The sequence below is a fragment of the Protopterus annectens genome, chromosome 5.part0, assembly GCF_019279795.1.
Source record: "Protopterus annectens isolate FY-2018-M chromosome 5.part0, PAN1.0, whole genome shotgun sequence".
Taxonomy (NCBI): Eukaryota; Metazoa; Chordata; order Ceratodontiformes; family Protopteridae; genus Protopterus; species Protopterus annectens.
The window spans coordinates 214106081-214129459 of NC_056735.1; the positions used below are offsets into that span (position 1 = coordinate 214106081).

The 23379-nt window shown below is 35.5% G+C and overlaps 1 protein-coding gene across 1 annotated transcript in view; it reads left to right on the top strand.

Moving 5' to 3' along the window:
* Positions 1-23379, top strand: part of NOX4 (NADPH oxidase 4) — a 1166454-nt gene that overhangs the window by 529103 nt on the left and 613972 nt on the right. The window contains exon 11 of the mRNA XM_044071824.1: positions 12132-12229. Coding sequence (XP_043927759.1) covers positions 12132-12229 — 98 coding nt within the window. The remainder of the gene's footprint in view (positions 1-12131; positions 12230-23379) is intronic.

The window sequence follows — 23379 nt, forward strand, 5'->3', positions numbered from 1 at the left end:
TGGATAACATAGCATCCTTTTAAGTGATTTTTTTTATTTCTGAAAACAAATCTTGGTCTATTCCCCACTATAGATTTAATCTGTTCATCCGTACATAGGACACGCCAATTCCTTTCAAAAATATTCTGTAGCATTTTAATGTTACTGGAGTACATAAGGGGTACTCTCGTTTTATTTTAGTGAGATTCATCTCTATTACCCCTTATCTGCTTCTCAGAGAAGTAAGGTTTCCTTTGACCCCCTCATAGATGGTATCTGCGAGAGGACTTCATCCACTTTCTTAGGATTATAACCCCGTAATTTGAAATTATCACTCACACGTGTCAATCCGCAATGAAAATCTTCATTCTTATAATTCAATCTTGGTGCCCGTAGGCCCTGTCCTTTGATCACATTTTTAAAAATGTGTGCCAGATGCATACTCTGCCTCTGCACATATGTATTTCTATGACATTTCTTTCTATATATCTGGGTGTTAAACTCCCCTTTTGTGTTTAAAATTACCCTGACATCTAAAAATTCTGTTACAGTAAGGGAGCTGCAACATGAAAATTTTACAAAATTACTGCTGCTATTCATGTATTGATTTATAGATTCAAAGGACTTCTTATCTCCTTTCCAGATTAAAAACAAATCATCCACAAACCTCTAGTAAAACACCAGGTGTCCTTGGAATCTATCATTCAAAAGGTGCTGCTTCTCCCAACTTGCCATAATGATGTTGGTGTAGCTATTGGCACATGATGTGCCCATAGCTACACCATCCATCTGCCAATAAATGTTATGCTCAAACATGAAGGTATTGTTTTCTAGTATTACCTCCATAACCATACACAAGTTTATAAATTTCACCTCATAATGTCCATCATCCACTAGGTATTCCCTTAGTAGGTCTACACCTATGTCATTCGGTATTGTTGTAAAAAGCGACTGCACATCAAACATGGCTGGTCTATAATCTCTATCTATCTCATGTTCCTTGGTGAACTGAAATAAATCATTTAAAAAAAATCTTCATAGTCCCTCAATATTATACATATTCCTTTCCAAAACAGGTCTCAAATATCTTTCAAGGTACAGGGAAAGTGGCTCAGTACACCACCCTCTGCCTGTAACTATGGGCCTCATAGGTGGACATGTAGGGTGTTTATGGACTTAAGGAAGCCCTTGTATTACAGGACTAACTGGTTCTTCCACCACAAAATAATTAAACAATTTAAAGCTAATCATGCGACAAAGAAGGCAGTCATATAGCACATCATATATTCTTTTGACCATATTCTCATCTATTTGTTCATATACACTTTCATCAGTCAGCATTTGTAACACTGTATCACAGTAAAACTTATGGTCCATAAGTCCCCCTTTCTCAGCAGGTCTGATAGAGATGGAAGTGTCTTTTTGTAATGCTTTCAAAGCTAACCTCTCATCTTTACTTAAGTCATAAAAATATTTACTTCTAGTTCTGTTATTAAACATATCATATATTTCCTGCTCACACAACTTTTCAAAGGTTTCCACTACAGCATTATTAGCAGGGACATATGTACTTTTCTTCCGGAAGGTCATAGCCTTCCTGGTTACATCTGTGTTGTTCCCAAACTGTACTTAAAGCATAAGATTGCGAGTAAAAAATTTTTGTTCAATAGTGCTATCAATTAAAGTACTTTTCCCTGACGGTACAAATGTCATACCTTTAGATAGTACCTGCAGTTCACAAATTTTCAGTTGCTTGGAGGAAATGTTCCAAATTATTGATTACCTATCTGTTGCCACATCTTTTTGATCATCCTGCTGCTCCCTTGCTCTGGCGTCGCCTTCCGCTTCAGTCTGCCCCTGCTGTTCGAACGTTGCCATTTGTTGACTGTCTTTGTGGGAAAAGGGAGTGTAATATCACTTCTAGGGATGTTCCCCACTGCTAACAGTCTAGATAAATCACTAACAGCTATATTAATTTCAATTGAGCTGTTCTTAAGCTTTTTGCAAGCACCTCCCTCCATTCCATTAGTTGTACAAGTCGCATTCAATGACTGCTCACCACTGGTTACAGAAAGTTTCTGATTAAGGGAGGTATTAGCCATTTCTCTTCTTAAAGGCATCTCTACTACTTCATAGGTACAGGAATTGTCATTGGCAACTGTATCCTTATATCTCATCCTGGTAAAAGCATGCCCTTGGGCAAAATCATTTGAGTCTCTCTCCAACTTTCTCCATTTTTGGTTTAATAGCTGTCTTTCATATAGACATACAGACTCAATGATCTGGTCTAATTTCTCATCTAAGACCTCTGGCAGAAATTTTATCATACAGATCCATCTGCATATTATTTATGCTGGTAATCAGTTCATGCTCCTCTGACTTGAAGTAATCTACCAGAAGTTGCAAATAATTGAAGCTTAAATCAAAATTCAATCTTTGCCATTTTATCAAAGATTCCTTATTTGTGTCACCATATGTGGGCATTTTTAATACCCAAAGACCGCGGGGTATAATACATTTAGGCAAACAGGCTTCAAAGTTGTATCTCAGAGCTTGAAGCTTTTTTAACGTATAAAGTTCATTTTCCAGTTTCAATAGATCCATTCTCAACAAAGTGAAATCACAGTCACTTACTTTCTCATGAGAGACATGATTTATAGCTTCCAGTTGTAAAAGAGGGTTTTCATTCCATTCAACATACACAGAAAACCGCTCATGATATTCCTTCCGTTCTCCAGTCAACGTCAAGGTATAATCCAATTCAAGGTTACCTGCATTCCCTTCAACCATGTTCCAATACTGCCCAAAAATAATAACAACAAAGCAAACAGTAAGGAAAGTAAGGATGAATGGTCCAACACAGAAAACACAGTAAAAAATAATGAAGGACCAAGCCACGGCAACACAAGACATAAAGCCTACAAGGTGAAAGCGCTCACTGTCATTAAAAGTTTATGTCTTGTGTTGCCGTGGCTTGGTCATTCGCTATTTTCTACTGTGTACTGTGTTTTCTGCATGTTGGATCATTCATCCTTACTGTCTTTACTGTTTGCTTTGTTTTAACTGTATTTGAAGCAGTGACTATTGCAAAAGAAACATAAGACCTGAAAGAGGTATCTGTAGAAAAGGAATGGAGCAAGTTATACAGAAATAAATTGAACTTTTGAGAAGAATGTTTGCAGAATAATGTTCAAAAGGAAGGAGAGGGGAAGTGTGGTTTAATGGAAGGCAGGACTTGAGCAATTTGTATTATGTTGGAGTGATGATAGTAACAGGGAAAGAAAAGATGTGTGATGAATTATTAATGTTTTTTTCCCATTAATGTATGTTTGCCTATGTCTTAAGTGATAATTAAAGGTGTTTAAAAAATAGTATGTGAGTTACAGGTGATAGGGTAACTAAAAGAGGTAACAGGGGGGGCATAATTTTAAATCAGGGACAGACAATTAAGAGTAGGTATGTGTCTGTGTTGGAAGTGGCTTCAGGAGAAAGCTTGAAGGAAAACTAGATGATGCCAGGGACAACTTTAACATGGTGCCAGAACACCCTTGAAATGTGAATAGAGCAATGCATCTAGCATCACGATGCATGTTAAGAAGATTAAGAAGAATGAAGTGCTGATGTCTGGTATTACTGACTTAATTAAGGGAATTAAGGGAAGAAAACATAAAAAGAGACAAAGAGACATTGGAGGCATTCTGTCAACTCAGAGACAGATAAGAGGTATGTTAGTGTGTGTGTGTGTGTGTGTGTGTGTGTGTGTGTGTGTGTGTGTGTGTGTGTGTGTGTGTGTGTGTGTATATGAGTGAGTGTGCTAGATGCAATGAAAAGAGGGGTATCTGCATCAATAGTATGCATGGGCCTACAGGGTTAATTGCCACAGGAAGTGCTGTTATGCACTTGCATTAGCTATGGGTGATTCGAAGCCATGCAGATTAGAAGACAATGAAGCCTTTGCTTACTTATGGCTAAGATGTCTCTGATTTGCAAATGTCTACATCATGTAGACAGCCTCTACTTGTTGCATCTCTTACCTCCAGTGTTGGGGTTCTGTCTGAATTTGTAGGACTCTCTATATTTCTAGAAATGATAAATGAAATAGCACTATGAATCTTTCAATAATGATTTCTTAAGTGACTGAGAAGTGATGCACAGATTTCCAAGAAGTGTTAAAATAGTTGTGTGTCAGAACCTTCATGAAGGTAAGAGTTGCTTGATATTCTGTTTCTTCATTAATTTCTAAGTCTGTAAGTTTTTATTCCAGAGGAAAAAAAATGCTTCAAGTTAAATGCTGTTTCCTTTTACTGAGTCTGTTATTTCAGATTTTTAAAATGTAAAGATATTTTCCTGCTCAGAAAGAGTCTTTTGTAATCTTTTTCATTTGATACTGGAAATTTCTAAGCAGTCAAAAATATTCATTACAATTTATAATGCCTTAACATAACTCATTGATTTGCAGAAACAGATACCTTTCCATCACTAATATTTCTAGAAGATTCACTACCTGTGTTTGCTGTAAGAACATCCATTAGGGAGTGGTAATTATACACAGTTTGTCTCATATGGAACATTGAGCATGTGGAGTTGTGTACTAGGCAAAGGATTCCACAACTTTCTGGTCAGCAATAGGGTAGTGAAAATATAAGGTGCTCCATGTAAATTCAATAGTCTGCGGGTGTGTCTGCTTAAAGTAGTAGGGCAGTTCCTGTTCTTTCATACTTTGCAAGATCGAAGCAGGGCAGTACACAAAATACTAAGTGTGCACAGTTAACAGTTGTGTTTCACCTTGGCATTCCCAGAGGAGAATCTACACAGGATAAAGTAGCACAGCTTTCCACTGTCACATTGCCAATGCAGATAAGCAGAGTTTTTTTTGTTGTGTTACTTTTTAAGAGCTTCATTGGTTTGGATACGTGAACTCTTGCTATTTTATCGAGCCTTTTCATTCTTCTCTTTTAGTCTGATACTGTCCTGCATTGTTTACACATATAAACAATCCCTAAACAAATAATGAGAACTTTAATTAATGGGGGGTGTCTTTGCTCTACTGGTTTGGTAGTGCTTTATATTTTTATTGGTGTCAGTTATTCACAGGTAGTACACTTGCTTTTGGTGATGGAGTACCAGAAGGCTATGGATTCTATTCCTACTCCAGATGCTTGGATTCATTTTCCAGTACTGACGCAGCACTACAGCACAGGTGAGGTGGGTGAGGTGCTATAATAATGAGTGCTCCATCATTCGAGAGAGATGCTAAACTGATATCCCATCTGCCTGAATGGCAGCACAGAGGTAGATAAATGATCCCACAACATTTATTGCAAAGATTAGGTGAGTTCTGCTGAATTTATATATATATCTATATATATATATATCTATATCTATATCTATATCTATATATATTATACAGTTTAGATTCATGCATCATTAGCTTACCCATACATTTAAATATGTACACAATAGATATATATATATTTTTATTTTTTTATCCTCCCTTCCCCTTTTCTGTGACCAAAGTTTTATTCTTCTGGCAATCAAATGGCTATCCCTAACTTACTATTAAGTAATTCCTTACCTCTGTTACTGCACATTGTCTACATCATAGTTATTAATATTCCATTTATTTTGTCAAAGATTCTCTTACCTATTCCAGCATACTTTCCATATACAATAATATACATATTAATGTTCTGTAATGTCATTTACTATATTCATTCAAAACTAAATCTGGGAACCTAGATCAACAGTATATTTTGGATAGTCTAAAGAGATATTACACAATCTTTCATTTTCCTTTTTATAGTACATATGAGTCTTAGCATTATACTCCAAAAAATGTTCTGATTTCAGGTATGCTGAAAATCTTTTCTGTTTCTGTTATATTGCATTCCTTTTTTCTTCTGGCTTATCTGCCTATTGTCCAATATTGTATTTCTCCATGATTTCTTTATACAGTGTCATTCTGGGTTTTTTGAGTAATTTGTATGCACAAATTCCATATATTTTTGTCATATTCCTTTATTTGCAGATTGTTATAAATCCTCTTTCTTGTTTTCTTGTATACTTTCTATTAACTGTCCCACATAGATTTTCATCTCTCTTATCTATTTTGCTAGTACAAAATAAATGCATTGAATTGAGATGTACTGCTTGGAGTCTGAATCCCAGACCTTATTTTCACAATGTAATACTATCCTTTTATTGGGTTTAACTGGATTCATGTTAAGTTGCTGAAGGTAATGTGATTGAACGGAAGTAAGCCAATATCAATTTGCTGAAACTGCCTGAATGGTGTATGGTGTCTATCTTTGGGTGTAGAGTATGTGTAGCTACATAGGATCATAGGAGGTTACTAGGATAATGGCCCTGGGGCCCTTACAAACCTAGCCAGGAATTTATCCCCCAAAAGTAAACCTCAGTCAGCACCTGTCACCCCTGTTAATGAGGGACAAAGATGGAACCCCTAGGACAAATTTGTGGTTTCCCATCCACTCATCAAGGTTGCGCATGAAGAGGGTCAGTGAGGTACTCTGTTTGACATGTATGGGAAGTCTATTCCAGAGATGAGGCAGCCTCTGGGAGACAAACTTGTCTCTCCAGCAGGTTTTGTTGATGTTGCATATTAGATTTAGGCATATCGAGTGGGTAATGCATGTGGAGTTAGACTTATGGATATGGAGCATCTCTAGTAGGGCAGGGTCCGATATTGCCTTTTAGGTGAGACACAGATCAGCTCTGAGCTATCTGTATGATACTGACTAAAGTGGTAGTGATTTGAGCCTGTCCACATAGGACAGATGTTGGAGGCCATGGATTCTCATTGTGAGGTATTTCTGTGGCCTTTCCAGTTGGTGCAGGTGTTTGGAGAGGTACATACCAAATGGGACATTGTACTCAATTATAGGTCTAATGATGGAGGAGTACAGAGTGGTAATAACCTCCTTTTTTCTGAATGTAATTCCTTTACTTATGAGATGAAACAAGTAAAAAGCTTTTCTAATCACTGCCGCCACATGATGGTCAAATGTGAGATTGTTGTGTCTCACCACGGGTTGTGTGCTTAAGGGATTGGTGTTGATATGGTAATCAGTAGGAGCCATGTTTTTGCCAAATGGTATGATAATACATTTTTTTTTGCATTTAACTTAAGGCCATGATTTTGGCATCAGTTATTTGTAGCTGTGAGACCCTCTTGCAGTATGTTAATGTCATTTGGGGAGTCAGTGATAGCATCCAACTTACAGTCATCTGCAAACTGGTCCTTTGTATTTCGGGACACAAGCACTTATTTATTAAATGTTTGTGTGGAGCCTGGTTGCCTGCTTCATTTTAGTTTTCATTACTCTTATCTACTTAACTGGTTAATAGAGCAACAGGCCTTGCATCCAGGCCTTACTGAATAGTAAGAAGGATGAAACTCTAATGCCTGGCATTATTGAATGACTGTAACAAGAGACAGTAATACATTGGATATGTTCTGTAAACTCAAAGACAGGTCAGAGTTATGACATGTGTGTGTGTGTGTGTGTGTGTGTGTGTGTGTGTGTGTGTGTGTGTGTGTGTGTGTGTGTGTGTGTGTGTGTGTGTGTGTGGTATGAATGAATGAGGTGAGTGCCTGTGTTGTTACAGTGCATCAGTCACAAAGGCAGCAGAAAAAGGACCTCAGGGTAATAACCGAGCTGTATAGAGATTGGTCTTTCCTTAATGTGTCAGATGTGGCTCTGTATCTGTGGATTCCACAATTGTGCTAAAAGGCTGTTTTTGCTCCAGCCTTACTACTCATGGCTGGACCTGTTACTGAATCATAGCCATTGTTTGAAAAGCATTAGAAATTTCTGCATTTTTTATGTCTTAATTTATTTCAGTCCTTTGCATCTTTAGAGTTATAAATTTTCACTCTTCCCACATTAATCTATACCTGAGTGAATTCCCTCAACTTTTACATCTCCTATGCCTTTATTTTTTCTCTGTCCTCACTATTAACCTTACATTATTTAGTTCCTTTTCCATTGTATGCATGTATCTATTTATTTATTTATATTTGTTCACCGGGTTTGATTGCTGATCTCTGGATCATTTTCAGGTGCCTTATGGAACAATTACTGAGTCAGCCAGGAATATAGACAAATAACACATTATAAACCTTATGGTTTGTTATCACTACTAACTCATCTGCATGTACCATCTAACTCATCTGCATATACCATGCACCACGGACTTTTTAACCACTTATAATGTCCCATCATGCTACATCCATGTCCTTCATATATGATTGCATCACAGCACTCAACAAAAACAAACCAAATGCCTCCTACTGGATAGCCCTGTTTAACTCCTGTTAACTCGTATGTGGTATCATATACAGTGACAATAACCTTCACCATTTTTCCTTTTGGACAAAATTTTCTTATAATAGCCATCATATTAATATTCTTATCTAAATTGTCTATGCCACCTAAACATCACAAATTACCGTTTTACATCCCATTTTTCCTCATTTAATCAAATGTACTACTTATTATTAATATTTTACTTCTTTTTCCTGTGTGCCATACATTTCCCTCATGCAGAGCATCTTTTGGATGACTTTCATTTATAGTTTATAATACATTTTGCTTGTGTTAAAGGTCTCTATTTTCATATTGTGATTCTCTCCCTTGGTTTCATACAGAGAACTATACCAGCATTATTTACATTTTTTATTTTTAACCTAACAGATTTGTTTGGTTTTCAATTGAATTGTACAGGTTATAGGTCACATTAAAGGTGGGAAAAGTTTTGAAATGATTTATTGTGGTCTCATTTTTTATACCACAAAAACCTGGCATTTTAATAGGGATGTGTATACTTTTTATATCCACTGTATATACCTTACTACCATATTCATTATACACATATGTTGTTTGCTTATCTTAACTTCTTCCTACATTATGGTTGTAATGCTCCTTTCCTCACTGTATACATTGTCAAAAAAGGAGTATTTTTTCCATGCATGAAATATTGCTGCATATATATATATATATATATATATATATATATATATATATATATATATATCATACTATTCTTTCTTTCTTTCTTTCTTTCCTAGTTTTCATTGTATAAAGCTTTCTTTATCAATTATTTCTCCTGTAAACTGCTTGCATATTCTACCCTGCATCTTATTAGCATGTATCTACCATCATATCAACCTTTTTTATAGTTTTCTTTATATATCATCCACCCCATAGATACTGTCTCATAACAAGGGCTTGTTGTTTTGCCTTTCCATAATTGTATGCTTTCTGTTTTGAATTCCTTTACCCTCTTTTATGTAAGTCTCATATCCTGATTTTGTCTATATTGTGTCATGATCCGGAAAAAAGAAAACCTCTGTATTCCTTCCTGCAAGTTCCTTCAGGTCCTCTGAATATAATACATTGTCATTTTAGTTCATACAAAGTCTGCATACTTGTATATCTTGATTTACTTTCCCTGAAACTTTCCTCATGACACTTACATGTTAGTATATTTTTTTATTTTTAATTTATTTAACATTTGTTTACTGGGAAAGTCCGACTTGCAATGAAGCCAATTTTCAGCAGAGGCCCAGGGAGAAACCCTCCAGATGCATGTCTTTGAAACGTGGGTGAAACTGGAGCACCCAGAGGAAACTGACACAAATGCAGGGAGGACATGCAGACTCCACACAGAAGGCACCCCAGCCGAGAATTGAACCAGAGAACCTCTTGCTATGAGGCGACGATGCTACCACTGCACCATCCAACATATGCATATATAACTCACAACCTTATTACCTTCTTCTTGCAGTATTTGCCAAAAAATATACAGCTACCTGGTATTAGCAGTAAAATGTTTTTCTACTTTTTATAACAATATTTGTACCAGTCATTGTATAATCTTTCTATGATGATAGGAAAGATTTTTATCAAATAATTGTAAAATTAGTTTTGCTAATGCATTAATTTCAACAGTAATATCTCATAAATGACTGCTATTCCTGCTTACTGCCCCCTGCTCTATAGACAAAACTATTCCATGGTTTCAGACAATGAAAGTGCTATGTTGTCATGCAGTTCTTTTTCTTCAGGCAATTGTGATAACACTTTGTTGTCAAGCTCTTTATGCTGCACAGTTTTAAAATTGCACTGTGATTTTTTTTCTTTAAATTAAGTCCTTTAATTTCATAATCAGGCAGCAGTTTACATATTTTTTATGGGATTGTATTATAAGAAAGAGCTCTGTAAAATCAAATATTTCAAAAGAAACTTCACAAAAGTCCTCTAAACAAATAGGACAATGACGTGATCCCATACATTATTCCTATTAAAAGAAATGCCCATATGGCGTTATCCCATACATTATTCCTATTAAGAGGAATGCCCATCTTTTCTGGTGATACTTGTGGCTAGCAGTCATAATAGCAGAGCATTGTTTGTTGCACACTTTCACTCTATGAATGCTTTAGTTGTACACAAGACTTCATTTGAGTAGCTGTCTTTTACATTCTCTCTGATGTGAAAGTATTACATTCAGTTATCCACATCTTGAATTCTGCTGTTCATGCAAGCTTGGGACATTGTAACCTCTGACCTCTTCCATGTTGCTGAGACAGCAGAAACCTCTACAACCACATGCTGTTGCTGACTGGCTTCACAATTCTCCAACATCTGGTTCCTAAAAATGGCTTCCAGTTCAATATTATTAGCCTCTTCAGTCAGTCAGTTAAGGATGTTTGTCATTAGGAAGCCTCTACCAGTGACTTTTCTAGGAAAAAAGCACCTTACCATCACAGAACACACCTCATTCCTCCATCTCCATCTTCTTCTTTTCCAGTGGACACCCTATAGCCCACCCATGATATTGGGTACTTCTGTATTAATCTACTTTTCATGTTTAAAGCAGTAAAGTAAACCTCCATCAATCTGCTCAGTTGCGTGTCTTATATCCAAAAAACTTAAACAGAAGAGAGTACTGATTTGAATGGACATACACAGGCAGATTCAATTTTATTTCAACAGAATCAAATCTATCAAAAACTATTCTTGGTTGCTCATCAACCAAGATATCAAGTTAAAGACTGTGCTGTCCAGTTAGTTGTATTACCTAATTAAGTTCTATTAATAAATACACAATAGGCTTTTGAATTTTATATCAAAAGTTTTTTTTTTTAATCCAGGGTAGAAACTACCTTTTACATCACTTGCAAGTATGCAGCTATGAACAGTATTTTTATGGCAGCTAACTACACCTTGATAAGTACTTTTACATGAAAGTACAAGGTTGTTGTGATCTCTACAAGTGGTCCTCCTCTTGGTTTTCAGTTATTAGGGGTAGGTTACCATGGGGCATCACATAGGAAAACAAGCCTGAGTTTCTGTTGTGATGTCTAATTAGGTTGGACCTCTTCATCAAGTTGTGTACTTAACTTTAGATGTGGATGTCCATTTCCATGTATGTTAGAATACCAATTTTCATTCTCTTACGTTAGACAAAAATAGTCAGCGAAGATTTCCTGGTGATTTACTTCCAACTGTGTTTTAACTTTCTGTGACTTACCAGAGATCTACAAAGGAAGCTGACAACCATAACATCATGGTTAGAGAGAAGAGGTAAGTAGTCTAGGAAAGTTTGAGTGCAGAGATATCCAAAAGCTTAATCCTGATAGTTTACGAGAATGCAAATGTTCATCACTTCTAACAGAAGGATATAACTCCTATTAAGCCTGGACAAAAGCTTTGTCAAGTAGTTGTTGTCATAAAACTGAGCCTGGCCACATATTTCAGAGAAGTGTAGGGAAACTTATCTAAATATATTCCTAGAGTGCCATCAGAGCGATGTTGAAGTTCATAGAGGACAATGGGTGTGAAACAAGATAATTACTACTTCAATGTAAAAAAAAAAATCATTCCTAGTAATCAAACTGAATAATTTATTAAGATTTACTTTGTCTAATTTTTAGTACTGCCATTTTAAAAAAATAATTACATTATTTAATGTTGCATCTATCTTTAGTCTGCTTTACTAAATTCGGTCAAGACCTTTCATCCATTAGTAAAATGTGCACATGTAATGAACAACCTGAGTGGCTGAAAGTGTTTATATAAGGCTTCAGTGAGGCTATCACCCTTACATTTCCTTTTATGTTCTAGTGGTTCATGTTGCTGGTCATATAGTGAATGCACTGAACTTCTCTGAAAACTACAGTGAAGACTTCCCTGTACTCAATGCTGCAAGATATCGTGGTGAGGTCAGTGCATTTTTTCTGCCAACTTTATGGCTGCTTACAAGTATGTATGAATATGTAAACATTTACTTCATGTTCTCCACCCACCAAAAACTACCAATAATAAAAAGATGCATGCTTTGAAATCACACACTGTTTACTAAATCCACAATATGTTTATCTGTAACAATAAATTACTAAATCCAAAACATGTTTATCTGTAACAATAAATTACTAAATCCACAATATGTTTTATCTGTAACAATAAATTAAAAGCCTTCACAAAGCCAGTATTCCACCCTGTGTTGTGACAGATAAAACAGCTCATTATGAGTAATATACATTTGCATGCATTTATATATTTTCATATATACGTGTGTAATTTTCATATATATGTGTGTGTGTGTATACATACACACACACACACATATATATATATATATATATATATATATATATATATATGAGAAGAGAGAGAGTATATATGTATATATATATGTATATATATATATATATATATATATATATAGATATATATATATATATATATATATATATATATATATATATAGATATAGATATATATATTATATATATATATATATATATATATATATATATATATATATATATAGAGAGAGAGAGAGACACACACACACACACACACACACACACACACACACACACACACACACACACACACACACACACACACACACACACACACACACACAGTGAGTAGTCAGTGCAACAATTAATAGAGAAATTCAATAGTTTTCTGTATCCAGTCACTACAGGTAATACTACTTCTTAATTAAAATAAATGATATGAGTATTTTTTGTAAAAATCCATGCAGTTTCACACAAGACTCCAGTACTTACAATAAAAAAGTCACTCGAAAATTCAATTAAAATGTAATACCTTACTTAAAAAAGACAGACAATATTGACATTCTTGCAGTGGTTCCAGACAATTTAGCAAACTGCCATATCTTATGGTTGCTTACATTTACCTAATATGTACTGTTGTAGAAAGAAACTTCCCTTTAACACTTTTATGTTGCATATTATGTTAACAAGAAAAACATAACATTCAGTCTCACAGATTTAGGACAAAAGACCTTCAACTGGTAGAAATATCTTCTAGCAGCAGTTAAGGCAACATATTAACTTTTAGAATTCATTTTCAAATTAATTCAATTTTGTGTGCTGACAATGTAACTGTTAGTTACTGTAGTACATAAGTCAAACCTTTGTAATATAGCACAGAATTAAAATTGATGTCAGCCACCCATAAAATTCATAACTTATAGGTCCAGATCTTGAAAGAGCTGATATGGGGAGATGCGGTTCTGTGTTGTTAAAACTGGAAACAAAAGTACAGCAGAAAAAAAAAAATAGGAGAAACAGCAATCTAGGGGTTCAGTAAAACATAGATTTCCTACACATAATACATTGAAAATGTAAATTCACTAAAACATAATTTAGGTAAATATAATAGTGAAGCATGTTGAATCTGGATTTCACTAACATGGACAGCTGAGAGGTATTTCTAAGAGTAGTATCTAGTTAAGATACTTGAATGGTCCACCCAGTTGGCACATGGAAATTTATCTGGTACTGGTCCATGTGACTGCTTCATAGTTAGGTTTTAGACCGTGATACAAAACACAACTGGCTGTAAATCATAAGACATAGCAAAAAATGTTCATATCCTTTGGATGTAGGCTTGATTCTTTAGAAATGGACTACACGACAAAGATTGAAAGCAATGAAATGAATTGCTTTAGATGAAATTCTAACACAGCTGTCTCAATATTTGTCATTCAATGGAATGGACTATATGAGTAAATGTGGAGATTGTCTAAGATTTAGAAAGGACTGCTGACAGTGATGCACTCTAATACGGGAAGAAAACCAATGCTTAACACCCCTTCGTATACTGAGACAGTTCCCTCACAGTCATTCTACATGGTTAGTAAAATAATCAGTGGGCCAGCTGCACAGCCATGCTAAATATATTTAATAAGTTGAAAAAATAAGTAGCAAAGAAGGAGCTGAGAGCATATATCCCAGGATAAAAAAGTGCACGGCCCTGGCAAAGGCACCGGAACTGAGGCTGGTAGAATGACCATTGAATAGTCCTCTAGGAATGAAGATGTCTTGCTACTGTCTTAGGCCCTAATTCAATACAGGACCCCACGGTGGCAATAAAACAATAATCCAGAAAAAGTTAAGAAATTGACCAGCTAGGCAAGATGCTCAGATAGAGAGAAATGCACAGTTGATGGCAATAAAGAAATTATGTTTTGTTTCTACTATGCAACTAACCCAAATTTCCAGAAAAGGGGTTACACAGCAAGACCAAAGCAAAAATTACAGAAGAGAGAAATCATTGAATTAGGGGAAAATGGCAAACCTTACAAACACTAATTTAAGGTCATTAACTGACCGAATAAAAACAAAACAATATATAGACAACAGTTGGAAAATTAAGCAAAAAATGAAGTATTAGGAGAGAAAGAAAAAAATAGATGGTGTTTACAACATTAAAAAGAGAGGAATGGACTCAAAAGAAAAAGTGAGACCTAACATGCAGTTTAAATGCAGAAAAAAGATCAATGTCAAGTAATAATTGTAAAGCAAAATCAAAAATGCTAGAAAATATATACAGGCAAAGGTACTCAATCATGGTGTGTGTGTGTTGTCTTTAAGCTTTACCCGGTTAGGGGTTGCCACAGTGGAACTCTGGTCCGCTAATGATTGGCAGTAGATTTTCACGAACGCTGAGGTGTCAGCTCGACGTTCAACCTTCAACAAAGGCATGCCCATTTATGCATGTCTTTCGAATGCCCACCCAACCGCGGGGAGGACATGCAGACTCAACACAGAAGGCACTCCCTGCACTCCAGCCGAGAATCGAATGGGAGAACCTCTTGCTGTGAGGCAACAATGCTACCGCTGCACCACCGCGGAAGTAAAGGCACTCAATCATGGTAACGTACAAAAAAGAATAGTAGCATTGTCTATTCTAGTGGCAAGTAAGCAGTTGGATAGAGAAATGGAGAAAATTGAAAATGAAGTGATAGATCAGTTGTGAAGTCCACTTCAGAATAGTGGTTTATTAAACGGGTGCAGCTTGAGGAAGGGACAGAGGAAGTAGAGCAGTGCAGTAGTAAGGAAAATCACTTATTAGTTCAATTAAATGTTGAAGCAGTAAAGATCTCTCACAAAATGAAATGTGACAGTCACTTCAAACCCAAGATATTGCCACACAGACGGAGAGAGAGCAGGAACTGCATACCATAGAAGAAACTCTCATTAAGAAAACAATTTAGATGAAGACTTGCTGAATTTGATAGAAATGGATAAGTATAATAATAACAGAAATTGACAGAATGCATTTTTGTGCAGCAAATCTAATAACAGGCAAGGTTTTACCAAGAAAGCATAAATTAGTAAACGAAAATAAAGGGGCAAATAGATTACCACCATGGAAGCTTCAACTAGAAATACTTGTGAAACAGTGAAGAAAAGAAGTATTATTGGAAGAATATAGAAAATAAAATCAGTATAAAAAATTACTAGAAGCGTGAGAATTAAAACAAAAATGCAACATCAAAATGGATCAGGATTTAAGTTGTGCTATCTCTAGCAGTAAATTAAACATCTCCATGCAGACTGAAAAAAAACGAGGATATACACTGATAAATATAAAGAAAGGATACAAAACAAACAGTTTAGCAGTGGCCCAAAGAAATATTATACAGAATTAGGAAAGAAAACAACAATAGTTGAGATGCCAGTTAGAATACAGGAAATTAATAAATTCTGATATCTATGAGAATCCACTCAGCACAGTAAGGAGCCTGAGTTGGTAAAAGAACAATTAAGAGACTCTGATGTAGAAGATATGGGATTGGAATGAAGTAACTCCTACTGAGATAGAGATAAACTTAAGAAAGGCTCCCAACTGGAGAATGCCAGGTCCAGGTGCTGTACCTAATTTTTGGTTAAAGGTATTGTCATCCTTGCACTGTGATTTAGCCTCAAGTGAAAACTATGTATATGTATACTCTGAAATGAGACTGGATTGTTAACAGTTGAGAAAACCGTACTCATATTTAAATGTTAATTTGGAGATCGTCCTAAGAATAATCAACCAATAACCTGTCTGCAGCAACATATAAGTTACATACAGGAATTGATGCAGCTAGAGTACACAGTTATTTAGATAACAAACTCGGTCGTAGCTACAGAACAGAAGGGGAATGAAAGAGATTCATATGTAACAAAGGATCATCTTTTGTTAAATAAAGACATAATGGAGACCTATAAAAAGAACAGGAATCTCAGTATGCCATGGATAGATTATACACAAAAAAACTGATAATGTTTTATTCCTGGATTATAGAATTTTATAGATGTACAAGATCAGTCATGAAATGGCAAACCACTTGCTATTACTATCCAAGGTGTGAAAATCCAGTTTGCAATGTTACAGGGTAATTCATTGTCACCATTAGTGTTTTGTCCGGCTCTTAATCCATTAAGCTGCTTACTAGGTCATGGATTCCATCTGACTCCAAGAAAATTATCAAATAAAAGGATATCTCAGCTACTTTTTGTGGATGATTTCAAACTATATAGTCCATCAGATAAAACACCTGAAAGAGCAAACTACAAGTTGTTAACGGTTTTTCAGATAACTGGAAAGTCATTTGGTGTTCACAAATGTGCAAAAGCAACATTTGAAAGAAGAAAACTGAAGACGAGAAAATATAAAACCAGGGAAGGAATGTGATATAAAAGACTTGGAACAAGAAGTGTACAGAAGTATTGGAATAGATGAAGGGAAAATGATACAGTATGAAACAATGAAAACAAAGCTCAGTGAGGAATATTTAGAAGACTAAATGTAGTACTGAAAACATCTAGGAATAAGGTTCAAGCTATAAATCAACTTGCAGTATCTCTTTTAACTTAAGGCTTTGGGGTAATTGACCACAAAAAGAGATGTGTAAGCTTGACACGAAAACAAGAAAATTGCTCCATGCCTATCAAATGATATACAAGAACAAATGATGGCCAATATTGTATATCCCTCAGTCTGAAGGAAGCATGGGTCTCCTTATAACGGACTACACATATAGGTTGGTGATTGTGGGATTGCATATGCATTTACTGATATCATCAGATCCAAACATAGTAAAACTTATAAAAACATGAACAAAATAAAAACAAAATGACCTACTTGCCTAGGTTAGCAGAAGGCTTTAGGTAATAAGCAGCCAAATGTGATTATAAATCTGGTGGCATCAGAACGTGCAGAAAAACAAAAGAAAGAACAGGAAAAAAGAAAACACAAATGGAAAGATCACAATAATAAGTATAGAGATCTGCTGGAACAGCCACATGTTGGCCAGTAGTAGTTGTGTGAATGGCCTAGATGGTCTGAATTTAAACCAAAAGATGAAAAGTTAATATTGGCAGCCCAGGATAGTGAATTATCTTCTAGATGGCTTATAAAATCCATAGCAAAGGCTAATTAGCTGATTATGAGGAATTTGTCATTGCAATTATTCATGTCCATGAATACCATTTTACATGATTGCGAAAACTTTCCCTTTAGGTGTAGCAATTTACGTTCACAGTTGGATTATTTCTGAATACAAAGGCATCTTAAGGTCTGAAGTTGATTTATACTGGATTAACATTTATTTTGCAGGTTGACTCACATTTTCTACTTAATATTTGTTGTTCCTCATAATACATTTTGAAATGCAATAAAATTAATTTAAAATGTGTTTTCTGCTTCCGAAGCCTACCTTATCTGTGTGAAGTTAGAGTTAAGATGGCACAGGTTGCAAAGATGATAGATCATGTTCTCTTCTAGAATAAATGAAACCAAGACAACAATTTTCCAGGGGACATCAGTTGAGATGTGTGACTTAGAAAAGCATCATCAAGGAAATACTGATATCCCTCCTTATTCACTTAGAAAACATCTTAGGATCAAAAGTCCTGGTCTAATTATCCAAGCTGTTATTGGGAAAGGTACTCCATCAATGGAGATGCCTAAAAAATCTATAGCCCTGTGATATGTCAGTCAGTACTGTAATTCATGTCACTATAAGCTTAGCCAAATCACTGAATACCTGGGGAACTAGCCATTTGACAGTGGTCCCCTTGGAGACGTAAATAGCTTTCATGAATGCATTTCTATTGGCTGTCATTCTTTATATGCATCACACACACCAAAAACGCCTGTGTGGCATTATCTTTAAAAACATTAAAACAATGTGGCCAACTCTAGCATCTGGATATAATGTGGTACAGCATACTACACATATATCCATGTATGTGTGTGTGTGTGTGTGTGTGTGTGTGTGTGTGTGTGTGTGTGCATATATATATATATATATATATATATATATATATATATATATATATGTATGTGTATTGTATATATATATATATATATATATTAACAAAGATAAATAAGCTCTTTATTTCAGGAAACACTCAGGACCACACAAAAATTATATATATATATATATATATATATATATATATATATATATATATAGCTATATCTGTATATATATATGTGTGTGTGTTTGTGTGTGTGTGTGTATTCAAATGTCACTAAAAAACAATTATACATACATATCTATCTATATATATAATACCTCTCTCTCTCTCTCTCTCTATATATATATATATATATATATATGTCTATATATATATATATATATATATATATATATATATATATATATGTCTATATATATATATATATATATATATATATATATATATAGGAGTGTAATTCTTCTGTCCTATATTATAAGCAGCAATGAAAAGCACTGTAGATGTTCATTCTAATGATCAGTGCAACAGTGGTATGCAAACACTGTAAATTCCCAGACAGAATGTAGATATCCAGTCATTCTGACATACTTGCAGAGTTTTCAGACATTCTCTATATGTGGCCAGCCTGTCCAAAGATCAAGGACGTCACCAGGAAGTGCCCTCTATAAAAACTGGAATGTAATTGCTCATTGTTTAGAAATTATTTTGCAGATCACAACCAGTGAAAACACGTGCCTTTTATCCCAATGACAAAGGCTGATTGCTGTTTTCTGTGCAGCTTCCCACGTGGGGTCATGACCCCACCCCATAAACATATATATTACAGCCATGGTCTCAGATTACTGGGGAAAGGATAGTTTCCACAAAACATCACACAGGAGCCTTGAACAGTTGTAGTACTACTTCAGCAAGAGCAAGCAAATGAGTTCTATTCCATTGCAGGTTACGTACACACGACAGCCCAGTGGAGTGCACAGTATGAAGGAGGGAGGTAATCACTCTAAGCTTAAATATTTTTTATGCAACATTGAGCAAGGATATGTCTGTTCACTGGTATCATAAAGGCATCCTAAGCAGCTGTAATGTGTCTTCAAACTGGGACGTTTTTCCTCTACTACTTTTGTAGTGTTTTGATTGCAAACGTTTTTTGACTATTGGATTTTCTGAGGTTGAAAGCATTGCTAGGAATGATCACAAATCAGTTTGTTTATGGCTGTCAAGTACCACTAAAAATAACCCTACACCTTCAGTCTCTGCACTCTCTTGGCAGAAATCATATGATTTTGAGTGTAAGCATTCTGCCTTATTTAAAAAAGATCTTTTCAAGTATTAGTCATGAAATGTAAGGTCTTTCCTAAAAAAACATAATACACTTCTAGCCTTAGTAAAAGGGGCATCAGTTCTTGGTTCAGAGGAAAAGTCATCTTCAGGAAGCATGGGTAGGTTATCTAAGCAGCAAAAGAAAGTGGACAAGAAGTTAACAGACATTTCTGCAGACAGACAAAACAGACCATTGTAAGCGTGTTAGTCCAGTGAGTGCCTAAAAGTGGTGATCCCACAAAAGCACGCATCATTCACCCCATGGATCTAACACCTCCTTCTTCTGTATTCCTATTTCAGTTCACCACTTTAAAGGTTGTTTTAGTCTTCCTAGCCCTCAATGGAATTAACTGCTGCTTCACAGATGGGTACTGGTTACCTTATACTACCAGAAGGCCAGCATATGGCTTGTACTTCCAGGGACTACTCTCCCTTATCGGGTAGCCAGCAATGTTTGTGCAGAAATCTATCACTTCTGCAAGGAGTTAACATTCTCCTTTATAAGGAAAAAAAAAATAACAAAAGAAAGAAAACCAGGACACCCATAACTCCTAGTCAGCTTCCTCAAAGCCTGACACAAAGTTTTGAGGCATTCACTCTGAGACTGTCTCAGCCCTGTTCCATCAAAGAGTGGTGTGTCAGGAGTCCATGCCCACATATTGCTAAGGGAGCCTTCCGTCTCTGGGACCTCTTCTCCTACCAAAGTAAGGAAGAATCCATTTGCATAGCAGTCGCTGTAGTTGATGCTGGTGAGAAAGAGAACATGGCCTACATTTTAGTTATGATTCAGGGACATCCACTAGTGATATTGTGGTCTTTTGGTTACCGAGGAAACTAAAATACTAGTTGTACCTCCTGTAATTCAGGCAGTCAAAAACATGCCTAACAATGACTGTTTAGAAACTGATTCTGAGTAATTGGCACCCAGAAAACCAGAGCACTTCTATAATAGGAATTCTGATTTATGTAGTTATTAAAAAAAACAGGTGGCTGACCCCGTGCTTTCACTAGATGTAATCAGAATTTCCAAGGTGGTACCTTCTGCAAATATGTTTCCAGTGACAAAGTCAGCCATATACTACACAAAGCTGGATTAAAAAAAATACATGTGCCTGGTATTTTAGGAATTTTGCTGTTAAATGCCAGACCCCTATGCTGTAGTACAAAGGGGATATTTTCATGCTAGTAGAAAACTTCTGTGAGGCAATTCTTTGTTCATCTTTGAAACAGTTACTTTTCTATACTTTTGCAGGGCACTACAAAGTTTAGTAAACACCCCAATAAATGTGGCTAGAGTACAAAGGATATTTTTGTCTGGAAGGCTGGCATGGACTTGGTTGTCAAATTACATGCTTGGCTATGGCTTCAACTTTTGCCAGAGGGTATCAAAATGCAGCTGTTAAATGTGGCCTTAGACAAAAAAAAATATATATATATATATATATATATATATATATATATATATATATATATATATATATATATATTATTTGGTTTGTGTTCCTGTCAAGTTTTCAAAATGTTGAAGAAAAAAGGTATAAACATTCGGCCAGCGGCACAGCCTTTTCTTTTCCTAGTACTCAGATGTAATGAAAACCTTCCAAACAAACAATGGTCCTTTGGCTGGAAGTGTTGTCATGCTGAACAATTTGAATAGGTGCATAGGCAGGCAGGCAGTCGGGAGGATGCAGGATAATCATACCCCAGTCAGACAAGAGAGTCTCTTCCAGTTCTGACTGGCCTGACTATTCTCCACAACTTTCCGTTCTTCCAATAAACAAAGAAAAAAGTGTTCCAGATACCGCAGATGAATATTTTATGACAAACACAAGCTTCACACAAAAAAGCTTTTACTACAAGAGCTTCTCAAGTGTCATCCAGTTATATAAATAAAAATAATGTTATTCATTTTTGATTTTTTTGTCTTTGTTAGCATACATATTTGAATACTTTTGTAAGTGCAACCATGTTATTATTGTTTATATTTCAGATTAAATATCTGAACTACATATCATTTTGTTTCCTTATATTTCCTTTCTGGTAAGTATTATTTACAGAAAAGGTAGTCATATATATGTTGCAACTTTGTTCTGCATAAAGCAAGCAGCTGAAAGGGTCTTGTTATTGTACTGATAAGTAAAAAGTATATCCTTTTTTCCTTTACTTTTAAAATCAATTTTGCAATAAATAGACATTAGTATTCAAAGCAATGCCTACTGGTTTGGGCACCCAGTCATCATGCCCATTGTAAATTGAGCATATCCCAATAGAAATAGGTTCTGCAGTTAAAGTCTCTTTGACAGGTCAGATTCTATTTGAATATGCTCCATAATGGCATCTGTAAGATATTTTATGACGGGCAGTGCTAATTATGAGAAAACAAAACCATGAACAGTCGATTCTGGTGTGCTTACCAGCAGTACAATCGATCATACTGTTGTTTACTGTTTCTCTCAGCTATCAACAGTTTTGCAGAATACCCCTGATTTTTCTCATATTTTTGCCTAATTCCTCATAAAAGTCTTTGTTTCTCCTACTACATCAGTGAGGACTTCTGTCTTTCAATAATTCTAGTCATTACATACTTGATTCTGCCTTTTGTACCTCCATTTTTTTGCTGTGTCCAGAATTCTTTGTTAAAAAAAAATTAAATAAAAAAAAAAAAGCTTAAACATAACTCAGCAAGTCTGAAAAAACACAAAGAGAGAGAAGCAAACAGATGTACTCTCTTTTTCTATTTCCTCTACTGCACTGCACTGATGTTTTTGGTAGTGCAAATGCATGTGTCTTATGCAAAGGGAGGAACAACAAAGTGCTATTGTACCACAAAATCATTTAAGAATGGGAGCTGATTTTTCTCTTAAATGACATTATTGTGTAATAGCAGTAATCCACTACTGGGCATATGTTTTTCAGGATTTACCCACGGTTTGCTAGCCATGAGTAAACACAGTAATACCCGTGCTCAGGAGTAGATTATTGTTTAATAAACCTTTGTATTGAAATATGGATTGCTTGCATAGTTTGCCTCAGTAAACACAAAGATGACAACTCTGAATATATGAAAAAATGAATTCTGTTTGTTTCGTAAGATGTTGTCACCCCTGTCTAGCTTGCTAAAATGATGTGAATGAGTTTAGTAAGCAATGCTCCCAGCTGAGGGAGTGCTTGTAAGTAATAAAACATAACTATGTTTGCAATCCCAGCCCCAGAGTTATTCTCTTTTGCAATGCTTGTAGTCAAAATTCAGTCAGAGGAAGAAAGGCTCACTTTTGTAAAAGATACCAGCATGAATTTTGATATGAACCAATATTCCATTTTTTCTTAAAATACTGTGGCCTCTCGCTCACTCATTCTCTGAAGGCTGTTTAGCCATAAACAGTTATGTTAAGTGTGTGTCAGATAGGTTTTAATTTCTAGGTTTTAATTTCTACTTTTATGGTTTTCAGGCAAAGGTAACAAAGCATTGTGCAAATGTT